Consider the following 12,669-nt stretch of genomic DNA (forward strand, 5'->3'; position numbering starts at 1 on the left):
AGTCCAGTTGGAATGCAGTTATTTTTTTAGAGCAAAGTGCAATGGAGAAACACATGATACTGTAAATAGCCTGATCCATGCAATACCACTCCTGAAAAAGACATTTCTGCTTTAGTAAGCATCATTTTCTGTCACTATATGCAAAGTAACATTTTCTCCTCTTCTTTTTTTCTCCCGCAGTGTTCATCTGCAGCTTCATGGTGGCAGCACCCATCTTTGGTTACCTGGGCGACCGCTTCAACAGAAAGGTCATCCTGAGCTGTGGCATTTTCTTCTGGTCCATTGTTACTCTGTCAAGCTCCTTCATCGGTAAAGAGGTACGACATTGCATATGTTCTGATGGAACGGGCCGCAGCACGAGAGCTCCAGTGTTATTCTATTAGGCCGCCGTCCCAGTGACAGGCCAATTATTCTGTTATAATCTGGATATGCTGGATGTTAAGGCTAGAGAAATAAAACGACACACTTGTTAAGCCTGACAGATGCTTTTCCTTGTAGACATTCTTCATGTCTCTCTCCCTCCCTCTCTCCCTGTCTCTCCCTGTCTCTTCCTGTCTCTCTCTTGCTGGCTACCAGCCAATCAACTAATGAAGGCCCATGCCTCAGACTTGTCTCAATTACAATGCTTCAGAAGATAAGACTCTGTTGTTTCACTGCCCCTTGACAAGTGGATTTATCTGATATCTCTAAAAGCCCCTGTGTGCTGGGCGCTGTTAGATGCATTAAACAATAACATTGTTCCTCGGGGCGGGGGAGCGGGGTCCTGCTGAGGGTTGCCATCACATTGCAGTAAAAGGCTCTGTACGTGTGCATGTATGTGTGTTTGGGGCAGGGAAGTGGGGGGGTTGTTGATGGAACAACAGGCAGACAATCTGAAGTCGCTCGACTAACTATTAAAAGCTATGTTATATTTCTGCAGCGTTGTCTCTTCTGTGAGTAAGCCTTCAGCCCAGAGCTGTGGAAGGGAATGACAGCTCAGCGTTGTCTCAGGACGGCGTCCTTTATTTTATACGCCCCATAGAACCTTCTGTTTGGAGACAAGATGGCAGCTATTTGCCTAAATAGGAAATGCAGTCAGGCTGCTCATGGCTAAACTGAAATGAAGGTCCTCTTCCCTTCTGACAAATGCCAGAAATGCAGCTGATTGCTGATGAGAAGTGATCCTCGGCACCTGCAGTCCTTTAACTCAACTTAAGACAAGTTCCTGAGTGTGCCAATGGAATGGGACAAGAGTAGACGGCTCTTATGTAACGGCTCGGCGGCGCTGTCGCCACGAGAGATGAAAGACATGACACGTAATGAAATGTTAATGACCACTTACAACTGAGTCCTATCATTATGCATTTAAGGCACTGTGGGGCATTTTGGAAGGATTTGCAGCAGCTATGGAGATCAGATCTTATGTAACAGATATTTGACACTGCCATAAAGTGAAATTGCAATTTTTTTTCAATAAGCACAACAGATTGACGTCATAAAATGATCACTTGTAGGGCATTTGAAATGTGAAGCACAGCCTATATATAATTTCATCCAATGGAAAGCATGACTTATTTTTTCCCTTTCATCTAATACACAGAGAGTGAGACAGGGATAATGACCGCTGAACACTATTGTTGTAGTACAGTTGATGATCCTTTATTCTTTTAAGTACCATTTATTAGGTTTGATGCTTGTCATCTTTATAGGTGTAATATTTTTAGTAAAATGCGGCCAAAGATTGGGGCAAAGTAGGTAGTAAATTACAGCATTTTTTATTACAAAGTATCTTCTTGGATGCGCTGAAGTGACGACTGCTTGAGCTTAAGACGTCCACGAGATATATTACGAGTGTGTCAAACAATCCTGGGCGGTTTGGTTTGCCTGCAACACGCCAAAGAATAGACCCATGTGCATTGTTTTGAGGGCATTTGGTCTTTGCAAACAGAATGGATGTACGGGTTTATTTGCATACAGAGCGGGGAAGTTAAATCTGATCACAAGTCGTCACTCAGGACGCACGTGGAGACACATTCTAATGTCGGGTGTCCACTGATGGACTTGGAGTTGCCACTTGTGATTGGATCACCCAAGACCATGATAACACCAGGTGTGAACAGGGCCTTAGCCTTGTTTAAAAGCAGGTTCAAAACAGTTGGAAAGAGTAGATTTCCCTTAATCTCCTTATTCTCTTTTATCTCATCATACTTTTCCATCGGCATTTCCATCTCTTTCGGCTGTTCTTCCTGGCATCACTGCCTGTTGTTGTTGTGGTGATGACGGTCTGGTGACCACATAAACAAAAAGGACAACTATCATGATCCCGTTTAACGACGGGCCATTAAAAGAAGAAACTAGATCATTCCGAACAATGTGACAAACACAAAGATATGCAGCCAGAGAGCACAGCTGTGATCAATCACGAACACAGCAGCTCACACACACTGTCACACAAAAGAAGAAGAAGCAGAAAACAGTTTAAGGCAACTGTAAACACATTGGAAGGAATATGCCGCAGCAGAGACTGTTACTTTGGATCCCTCGAGTGTCACCTACTCCCCCGAATGTTCTCTCAAAAGCCCCAAATCTTTTAGTGTTTTAAAACACTTCAACGTTGTGTCATTTCCCCTCAGACTGAAATCAATAGAGCAAAAGTTTCACCATTAATTCTGTGAACTCTACTCACAGCATAGTAGTAAAAATAGGTTCCAAGATTAGTAATGCTGTTTACGCCACATTCCTACCCTACCTACGCTATGTAGTCTAACTTCTAAATAGTAACATCAGAACATTTTTGCCTCTCTCTAGGTGGCAGGGGGGGAAATCCTCATGATTTGTTGGGTTCTGGTTTCACAATGATAAAGAAGTTAGAAACAAAATAGGATGTAGATGTTTTAATATCAAATATTGTTAAAAATAGTGCATATAGCTTAATAAATGCTAACAATGTAACTTCCATACAACCTCAAGTTCTACATGCGCCTAATATTATTCATGGGACTAATGGACGGTATGTAAATTAGCGGCCAATATTTGCAGTTTTGCGTCATTCCAGTGTGTAGGGGGAACCAGATGTCTTTGTAGCTTCACAAGCAGACTGGGAGTCCGTTTCCAGTTAGTAGTGGTTGCCGTGGAAACAGTTAACAATCCAGCTTCCTACACAGGTGCCACAGCATGCATGCTCCTATAAAAGCCTTTTTTAAGCATTCATCTTTTCATTTATTAGCTTATTACATCTAGTGAAAGATAATGTGCCATGGCAATTTGATATAGCTTAATTAGATTATAATGCTGATGTGATGCTATTTCATTAAGTGGAATGTATTTGGTTAAGCTTTCAGTGCCATAGGCCAAAAAATCCCAATAATAAACTCAGTGTGACAGCCTGTACGTTCATGTGTTGGAGCTGTTGAAAGTCATCCCCGCTCATTAATGAGGAGTCACATGTTTGGGATGTTATGACATGTACAGTATGTTACTGTAAATCACTGTCTTGTGCGCCCCGAGTGTCTAGGGAGTGTTGATTTTCTGTTAGATAAAAAATACATGAATCAGTATATAGGGCTGGGATAAATCAGTTTTCCAATTAAAATCAATCTTTGTTTGAGTGATCTGATATTCATTTGTAAAAATCCAGAACAATCCTTTAATACATGCCTTTTCACCGTGGATGTGGTGAAATATAAACAACAACCAGGTGCATTATAAAAAATATTTATATTATTTGAGTCTTGCTTGTACAATTTACAGCATAAGTTCCCTAAGAATCTCATTTGTCTGCAAGCAAAATTGGTATTATAACTGAAATGTCCCTAACCTAATTGATATCAAATTAAAAATGCAATCGAATTGGGACCTTGTGAATCAAATTGGAAAATCATAGTCAATACAATCAGCAGTACGGGCATTCCAAGTGTTACTGTAATGACAATTTAGACATTCACAGACCTGCTACTGAGTACGGATTCTCAGGGCTAAAGGGAGAGTTTGACTGGTTTGTGCTCTAATGAAGAAAAACTTCTGACCAAGAAGAATAGTTGTTGAGATTGTCCTCCGACATGGAGCTTGATAACAAAACCCCTCTTTCTTTTTTTCTTGTTCTCTCTCTGCAGTACTACTGGCTGTTTGTACTCTCCAGGGGCCTGGTGGGTATCGGAGAGTCCAGCTACTCCTCCATCTCCCCCACCATCATAGGAGACCTGTTCACTAATAACAGCCGCACCATGATGCTCTCTGTCTTCTACCTGGCTATCCCCCTGGGAAGGTAAGAGCCAGACACATCCAGACACCAGGAAACAACAGGATATATAGTAGGTTTTATTTTTAGATATTCATGCAGACATATAAGAAGCTATAGTTATCCAGTCGGTCCTTCACATGTTCAACCCAAAGGTGCAAAGGAATCAGGAGAATTAGCCGAGATAATTGCAATTATCCTCACATAGAGAAGGTCAGGCTCGCCCCGCTCTGGCTCTCTTATTTTCAGATGCAGCCACACAAATGGCGCAGGCCCTCTGCGGAAAGAAAAGCAGAACTTACAATTGGCTGTGTGACGCTTAAAGGAAGGCGGGAGTTTTTTTGGGGGGATGTGGCGTGGGGGGTGCGAGAGTAGGAGGTATTATTAAGCTCAAATCTCCAGCCTTTTCACTTCATTCAATCAGAGAAAGGGCCACAGGGAGAAAACAAACAAAGCCAAGTAATAAAAGATGAATGTATCGGTGGATGCCTCGCGGGAGCCACTTGAGGTTTATCGTCATGTACCACGGTTAACAGCGTGTGCCCGAGCTGCCGCATGCTGCGCTGTTCTCCAGCTTCTGCATGCCGAATCACACAAGGGAATGAAACATTAGAATTAAATGTAATTATAACATGTCATTCAACTTTGTTATTGCAGAGCAAACAACACTGATGAATGATTATATAACTAATTTAGCGTACTAACATCAGAGTATTTAACTGCAGATTGGAGACAGTTGGACAGGAAGGGAAAGTCTCTCTGATTGGCTGTGTAACGAGCTGCCAAAACTGCCCAGCAACGCAAACAATAGACGGTGAAAGAGTGGGCCTCAGTAAGGTGCAGTCAGACATCCTATCCACTCTCCCACTTGTTTGTCTTTACTGAGGTTGTTTTGACCGTTTCCAGGAAATGACCTCAGGAATTAGACCGGTTCACAGGAAATGGATTCCCCTGCTCTCCCTTTTCCCCAATATCTTAAACTTGGCCACAGAGACAGGTTTCGGCACGATGCCGGTGTTTGATGTGAGCGTATTTTTCATGCTGGAGTTTTATTGTTGGTGTTGAACTTTCCAAACACTCTCTGGGTGCGCTCTGATAAGATTAGCTGTTAGTCACTCACTGGAAATATCATATGCTGTCTGAGCCTGTGTATATTGTGGTGTTATTTTTGGAGAACTAATCATGGAGGCCCATGCATAAACTGGTTCCCCCTTTGCTCTGAGTGTGTATGTGTGTGTTTATGGTTGTATTAACCCAGTTAAACATGTGTATGCCCTTTAGCAGCCAATGCTAATAACAACTCATTGCAAAGTAGTTTAATCTTCAATCTATTGTTATTGTGATGGAAAAGAGCATGTCTTGTCCAGAGGCTCTGCACATTGAGACCAACAGGTTCTCTGAGACATCAGGATGTCTGATTGACATTTCTGGCTAGTTCCAGTGAAGAGGCATAACTTTAATTACACACTAGAGATGATGACAAGGTGACACATGAAGGAAAACAACATAAAATGTCTTAGTAAGGTTTTGGTCCACTAAGAACACCAGATATCCCCAAATCTGGTGTTTTGATGATGCAGTGTCACAGAAAATCAGCCATTGCAGAAACGTCTCCATAGGTGTTCAGTTGTTGAACTCCCTCATGCACTGTGTGGAAGCATCTGAGGGATAATATATTAGAAAGCAGGGCCATTTTGGAGAAATCTGTCTTACTGGAGGCATTTCAGGTATAGGCTTGCAACTAACAATTATTTTCATTATCAACTCATCAGCGAATTATATTCTAGATTAATGGATTGATCATTTGGTCTATGAAATGGCAAATAATGAGAAATATAGCGTCAGATGCTAGCTCACGGTGGTGTCATCAAATTGTGTGTTCACAATTCAAAGACCTAAAGTATTCAGTTTACTATCACCTAAAACAAAGAAAAGTAGCAAATCACATTTGAAATATGCTTGAAATATGACCCAGATGATTAATTGCTTATCAAAATAGATCAGGTCATAGTGATCACTAAAAAATAATACAAAAGATGAATCAGCTCTTTATTACCTACTGCATTACTGTGTTCAGATTAAGCTCCCATACTTAACTATGAGTCCTCTGCCGGTCATACCCTCGGTTTACTGTTTGAATCCTCTTTGTCCTTTAAATGCTCGATGCTATCTGGCAGCAGAGGCTTATCACCACATAAGAGCCCCTTTATCTGATCTGATCTGATCTAGGAACATTTCCCTCAAAGCATGTCACTGTTATTTCCCTTTATGACACACAAAACCGCCTTTAACTCAGGCAAAATAGAGTGAAATCCAATGACAATGTGACAACACACAGCCTTCGGCCAGACAACCATGTTAGTGCTGCGCTCTGTAGGCTCGTGGGTGGTAACGTTGCACCTTCATTTTGTGGCTATGTGCACAAATCACATATCCACAAATAGACCAACTAGCCAAGTTGCACTGTCCTAAGCTCTCCATGTCAAGTACTCAAACACTCAGCGCAGCAGACAAACAGGATGTGTGTAGTGTAGGCGTCAGGACTCTGACACTGAGTCATATACTTAATATAAAACGTGCGCTGATAAACCTAAGTGGAGCATGTTCAGTGTAATGTATATGATGTTTTGTGTCATTGTGTCTCTCTGCAGTGGGTTGGGTTACATCCTGGGCGCCAGCGCCAAGGTAGCTGCAGGAGACTGGCACTGGGCACTGAGGGTAAGGGCATCATCATCCTCCCAACACTGCACACAAACATGCACACACACACAGATGAAGAGCCCCTCCTGCAGGGCTTGGTGGTGAGGGATGACTTGGATGTGGATACAGAGGGGTCGGTGGTGACAGAAGTACCAGGGGGGGCACACATGGCTGAACAGACCCTGACATTGTAGGGAAGTGACAGAGCAGAGAGAGCTAAAGGCTAAACAACTCTCCCAGATGTTCACATCAGCTCAGCCTTTTCAAAAAAAAATGTGAAAATCAAACTCCGTCAACATCTTATATGTGTTTAAGCTAAAAGGCCATATCCTGTAGTGGTTCAGTTCTTATCTGATGGCTGCAGCGAGGTAAGTTGATTTCTATTAAAGATTAAGGCTGATGTTAGCGTTTTCCATCTCAGTCGCTGTAAACACATTTATCTTTCATTACACTTTACCCACGGAGGTGGTCCCCTGTGAAGCAGGATCAATGTTGGCCTGAAAGCGAAACAACAAAGTGTCAGGGCCTCTTTAACCTGTGTAGTATGTCTTTTTGGGTGCAAAAATGTAATGAAATAGGATCAGGTTTCAGTCGTGTTTACATTCACAGCAATAACCGAGCTATAAGTAAATAACCAGGTTCTGCCATTTCTCCGTGTATACATGAGCAGGTAGAATAGGAAGAGTGACCTCTCCTCCCGGTACAGTGGGGGGGAAAGCTTGGAAAGCAGGGAGAACATGGGCGACTTTTTAGCGCTGTACACTTAAAGCTTGTGTGTTGCTGTTGTTTTTGACTCTGTTACTTCCAAATGCTCTCTTCTATTTCCGGGTTAAAAACCACTGCAGCGGAGCGGGAGGGGCAGTTATAACATAACCTGAGCTTACCCCGGTTAAGGTGTATATGTGCACGAATACTAAAGGAGTTATCTAGGTCTGTTAACTGGGGTATGAGAATTCAGATTTTTGCATTAACCTGAATATAATTTGGGTTTTAAACTGCATGTAAACACACTGATTGTTAGCTACACATGTTAGTCAGAGGTTGCTGGAGGTAAATTTTGGCCCCGCCCAGAACACAGTGTACATGCGTGTTCCAGGTACTTTCAGAGGTGCGAGCTGTGCTGCGAATTGTGATTGGTCAAACAAATATGTCATTACATCACAACAGAAAGTACAGAAGCAGCAACAGAACAATAAACACCAGCTTATTAGAGTATCTGCAACACCAACAACGTCTTTTTCAAACAACAATGGAAGGAAAATGCCGCCCAGAGAAGCATTTGAGGAGAAGATGCTGTTCAGAGAAAGCAAAAATCCCCTGTAAGAAAGGAAGGTGTGTGCCAGAAAAGGCAGTACGCCTCTGTGCGGAGCACAAAGACACGTTTGTTTCTACATGCTGGCACGCAAAATACCCCAAAAGGTGCTCATAGAGCATTAAGCTGGATCCCTTTTAATTAAAGGCTGATTTCAGCTCTTACGAGAAATGTATCTGTAGAAATTTGCTGAGATTCCCCACCGTGATAGGGTATTGCTTCTACAAAATAATGCTTTTTTTAGTACTAAGGAGCAGACAGAGGTGTTAAATTAGGAGCATAAATCACTGTTGTCATAGCACTTTTTTACTGGGACTCCATTGAATACTCGAGACAAAACGTTAAGCAGTCAACAGCTCCATAAGGCATACCAGCAGTAATGGCGAGGACCAATGAAAGGTCTAACAGGACTCCCCAGGAGCCGCTGACTTCAGGGTCAGCTTTTAAAATCCTTGGGATTAATTATAACCTGACTCTCCTTATGAACCGAGTGACATTTTAAAGGAAGACGTTAAACAACCTCCCAGCGTGTCGTGGTGGAAGAGACTCCCGGTTGTGACAGCTCTCTGGCTTTGAGGAAACAGGACGTTCATTTCTTTTTGTCTTTGTGGAGCATTAAAAAAAAAAAAAAAAAAAGCACAAAGAGCAGGGCAGTTTGCTTCACAGCAACCACAATGACATTTCAATAAACAATCTCAAAGCCAATTAATCACCGGTGTGGCATGCAGAGGAAAACAAATACCAAGACATGAAACAGGTTTTGTGCAGTATCCTGCTTTAAGGACAAAAACACTGCAGCACTTCCGTTTGTTTTTGCCCAACCAGTTCCAGCTAAGTTCCTTGTTTATAGAAAATGTGAACGATAAAAAGGAAAAGGGGGGGGGGGGGGGGGGGATGCATAGATATGTGGAACAGGAGAGGGCAGTAGCTAATTTCTTTGATTGCCAACCATCCATACAGGAAGTGTCTGACGGGCCCTGTGGGAGTTAAGGTCAAAAGTCACAGACTCCTGGTGTCTTTTCGAATAATGATGGGAAACCTTGAGTGCAAAACAAAGCTAACATTGAGCTCTGTATCTTCCATTAGGCTGCCTCCAGCACATTATATGAATCTGCTATAGATGTCAATCCAATTACGGTGCTCCACACAAGCAGAGAAAGATTGGGAAGATGACACAATATGGGAAAGGAAATGATCAGTGTTGGTGTAATCCTCACACCTTTGAGACCATAACCACTGCGATCAGCCACATTATGAGCCACATCAGACTCATAATTGCTCCCTCAATAAAAATCTTGATAATGCACACAAATACACACGCCTACACGCCCACACACACACACATTTCACGGTACCACAATCCACAGTGCACATAAATGGCTTTTATAAGTTATAAAATATGAAATGATGAATTTCCCCTGACAGGTGAAATTGGTTTTGCTTTTGTGAGCAATTTTTATTAGTCAAACAAATCCTCTCCCACACATCCCATCCTGCCTTCTGTCTTTGTCTCCCCCACATACATAGACACACTCATGCACAAACATGCTACCTCATAACACATAAAAGATGAGAGTGAGCAGAATAGCAGATGGGTTTTCACCTTGGTGCAGACAGAGCTCACAAAGCGGCTCTCAGAGAAAAAGCTCTTTTAGAGTCTTGTATGCTTATACACATAGGCAAGCCCCCGCCACACACAAACACACACACACACATAAACCCACACACAGTGCCAACAGAGTAAGCAGAGGGAATGTTCTTTGCTCCGGAGGGCTTGTATAGGATGTCAGGCGTATCGGCAAACACAGTGGCCGTCCATTCACGTTGTAAACCTGCTGTTCTTTGTCCTATGAATATCATGTCAATGTGATGTGTTCACGCGATCCGAAGCCCTAATAGGTCTTTCTTGCCCCGGTAGGTGTCCCCACTTTTAGGGATCACCGCGGGGACCCTGATCCTGCTCTTTGTCCCTGAGCCAAAGAGAGGCATCGCCGACAAGATGGGACGCATCAGGACCCGCACCTCCTGGCTCTGTGACATGAAGGCGCTTGCCAAGAAGTAAGGCCTCCCATTAACCTTAGAGACTACACCAGGTTTTGGGGTTGATTGATCTGTTCAGGGATTAGTATTAAGCTCATCCATTTTCCTCCAGCAGGTCACTAAGAGCTACATACGTGGTAACAATTTAGCTTAGACTTGTTGAATGAGGCTGCATCATTATATATTAGATCTTTGGATACAAATAGAGCTGCAATGATTGGTCCACTGATCACTTAGGTCAGTTTTCAAGCAACAATACCACATAATTGCTATATAGGTTTCAACTTCTTTCTGTGCCTTAACATTATAGGAAAAGGACTCAATTTGGGTTTGAGACAGTCTTCTGTTTTTCTGATGTATTAAATTGGCATATAGTGAATAAAAAGGATCCTAGATCCTAGGACAAACTTTTTACATTTATACATTCACTCATGGTTAGCCTACAGTAGCTATTAGAGGCCTGGAAATGTCAACACAAGACACAGTGAACCAGTGTCATTCATTCAGTACTGCCGACCTGTGAAGGGAGCTTTGCATCCGTGACACTGAAGGCCCTTGTTATTATATGACCTGTGGGCTACATTTCTCTAAGAAATGTTATAAACTCCATAATGCTACTGTGATGTAGCCATGCAGGTTTATTGGAACTATTTTAGGAGAGCAACCACATGTTTATGCACTTCACAGTGTGACTTTTAGCTGTACACAGTCTTCCACATTCACAACTAATGGAATGTGTTAAATGGTGTGTTATTTTTGTCTCCTTCATAAAACTGTCAACTGCATATCATTTCAGTATACAATGTAGCACAGATAGGCTATGCTTTTTGTATTTTGTATTCCCTTATTATCTATTTGCTGAAGTAGCTTGTTTCTATTGTAAGCCGAGACGATCACCTGTTTGATTGTGCGGGTTTTTCTTCCTGTGGCTAGTCGGAGCTACGTGTTCTCCTCCCTGGCGTCCTCGGCGGTGTCTTTTGCCACCGGGGCGTTTGGCATGTGGATCCCTCTGTACCTGGCCAGAGCTCAGGTGGTGCAGAAGACGGCCGAGCCCTGCACCAAAGATATCTGCAGTAGCACAGACAGGTGAGAGGTTAACGACAGGTGGAATCTGAAAACGTGTAAAAAAGAACAATACCAGCACCCTATGTGTTCAAAGCTGGATGAACTGGAACACTACATAGCTAAAGTCCAGTTCATCTATTTATATTGGAAGTATTTCAATGTTGCACCATTTCTAATGACCAATGCTTATCACAACCTAGCTTTGCCAGCTACCTTGGACTTAACACTTGCATGATATATATTTGAAGTAACGTACGTCTTATCTCCGCTCCCCTGTCTAGCCTTATCTTTGGGGTGATCACCTGTGTGACGGGTCTGTTAGGCGTGGTCATCGGGGCCGCCACCACGCGCCTATGCCGCCAGAAGACAGAGCGAGCCGACCCGCTGGTGTGCGCTGTCAGCATGCTGGGCTCGGCTATCTTCATCTGCCTCATCTTTGTGGTGGCCAAGAAGAGCATCGTAGGAGCTTATGTAAGAGTCACTTCCTGTTACCCGTTTGTATATATTGTGTCTGCAGCAGAGGAAGTTTATGATTAGGCTCCATTCTGCTTTCTGTTATCCAAGAATCAACTGGTCATCAGTGAAAATTCCCCTCTGCCAAGGATGTTAATCCTTAGTATGTTAATTACGGGTTAGCTTTAGGGGCTGAGAGTTAAAAGGGAAAGTCTGCTAACTAATCTCACACGAGGAGGCTTAGTGAAAGCTTATCGGGCGGGGTTAATGTTTGAATCAGAGAGGAGCAGTAGAAGGACACATTGCCTGATGCCAGCTCCTTTCAGGCCCAGAGGCAGTGAGGGGGATGTTGCTCCTCATAATGAATAGCCTTAATTGCAGGTTAGATTGAGATGGCCTCGGGAGCTGCCGCAGGTGGTTGAGCTCAGACCTCATCTGGATAAAAGTTAAAAATCTCAGGCAAATGCCCAGAGAGCTTAATTGCCTTGTGAAGCAGGAAAGGGTGCAGCTCAGCACTCGCTGCCCTGAAACAATGCACTCTGGGCTGTTGGACTCACCAGGCACACATTCTCACTCTCATCAAGAGACAAAGGCATAGAAACGGACTCTCAACAACCTGGGCAGTAATAATGCTGGAAAGCTGGGAAATATTTCCCATGTAGGGGAACATAACAAACAGCCTTCAATATCCCAAATATGTGACCTTAACATGTCTGAACTTTGATATATTTTTTTTAATAGTATAATAACTTTGTTTAAAATAGCACCTTTTCCAGACAAAGTCAGTGCTTCACAAGACAATAATTGTTACAAATTAATACCCAATAACAGTAAAAGGAACAATTTGAAATGAAGAATATACCAATTATAATAAAAAGTAAAA

At 42.7% G+C, this 12,669-nt stretch overlaps 1 protein-coding gene across 3 annotated transcripts in view; it reads left to right on the top strand.

The window, feature by feature from the left end:
• The window catches only part of spns2 (SPNS lysolipid transporter 2, sphingosine-1-phosphate), a 67,835-nt gene that overhangs the window by 40,199 nt on the left and 14,967 nt on the right, over nt 1-12,669 (top strand). For all 3 annotated transcript variants that reach the window (XM_032533486.1, XM_032533488.1, XM_032533487.1), the window contains exons 3-8: nt 181-317; nt 4,092-4,243; nt 6,868-6,934; nt 10,147-10,286; nt 11,202-11,354; nt 11,615-11,804. In XM_032533486.1, the coding sequence (XP_032389377.1) occupies nt 181-317; nt 4,092-4,243; nt 6,868-6,934; nt 10,147-10,286; nt 11,202-11,354; nt 11,615-11,804 (839 nt within the window). The remainder of the gene's footprint in view (nt 1-180; nt 318-4,091; nt 4,244-6,867; nt 6,935-10,146; nt 10,287-11,201; nt 11,355-11,614; nt 11,805-12,669) is intronic.

This window comes from Etheostoma spectabile, chromosome 13, assembly GCF_008692095.1.
Source record: "Etheostoma spectabile isolate EspeVRDwgs_2016 chromosome 13, UIUC_Espe_1.0, whole genome shotgun sequence".
In the NCBI taxonomy this organism is placed as follows: domain Eukaryota; kingdom Metazoa; phylum Chordata; class Actinopteri; order Perciformes; family Percidae; genus Etheostoma; species Etheostoma spectabile.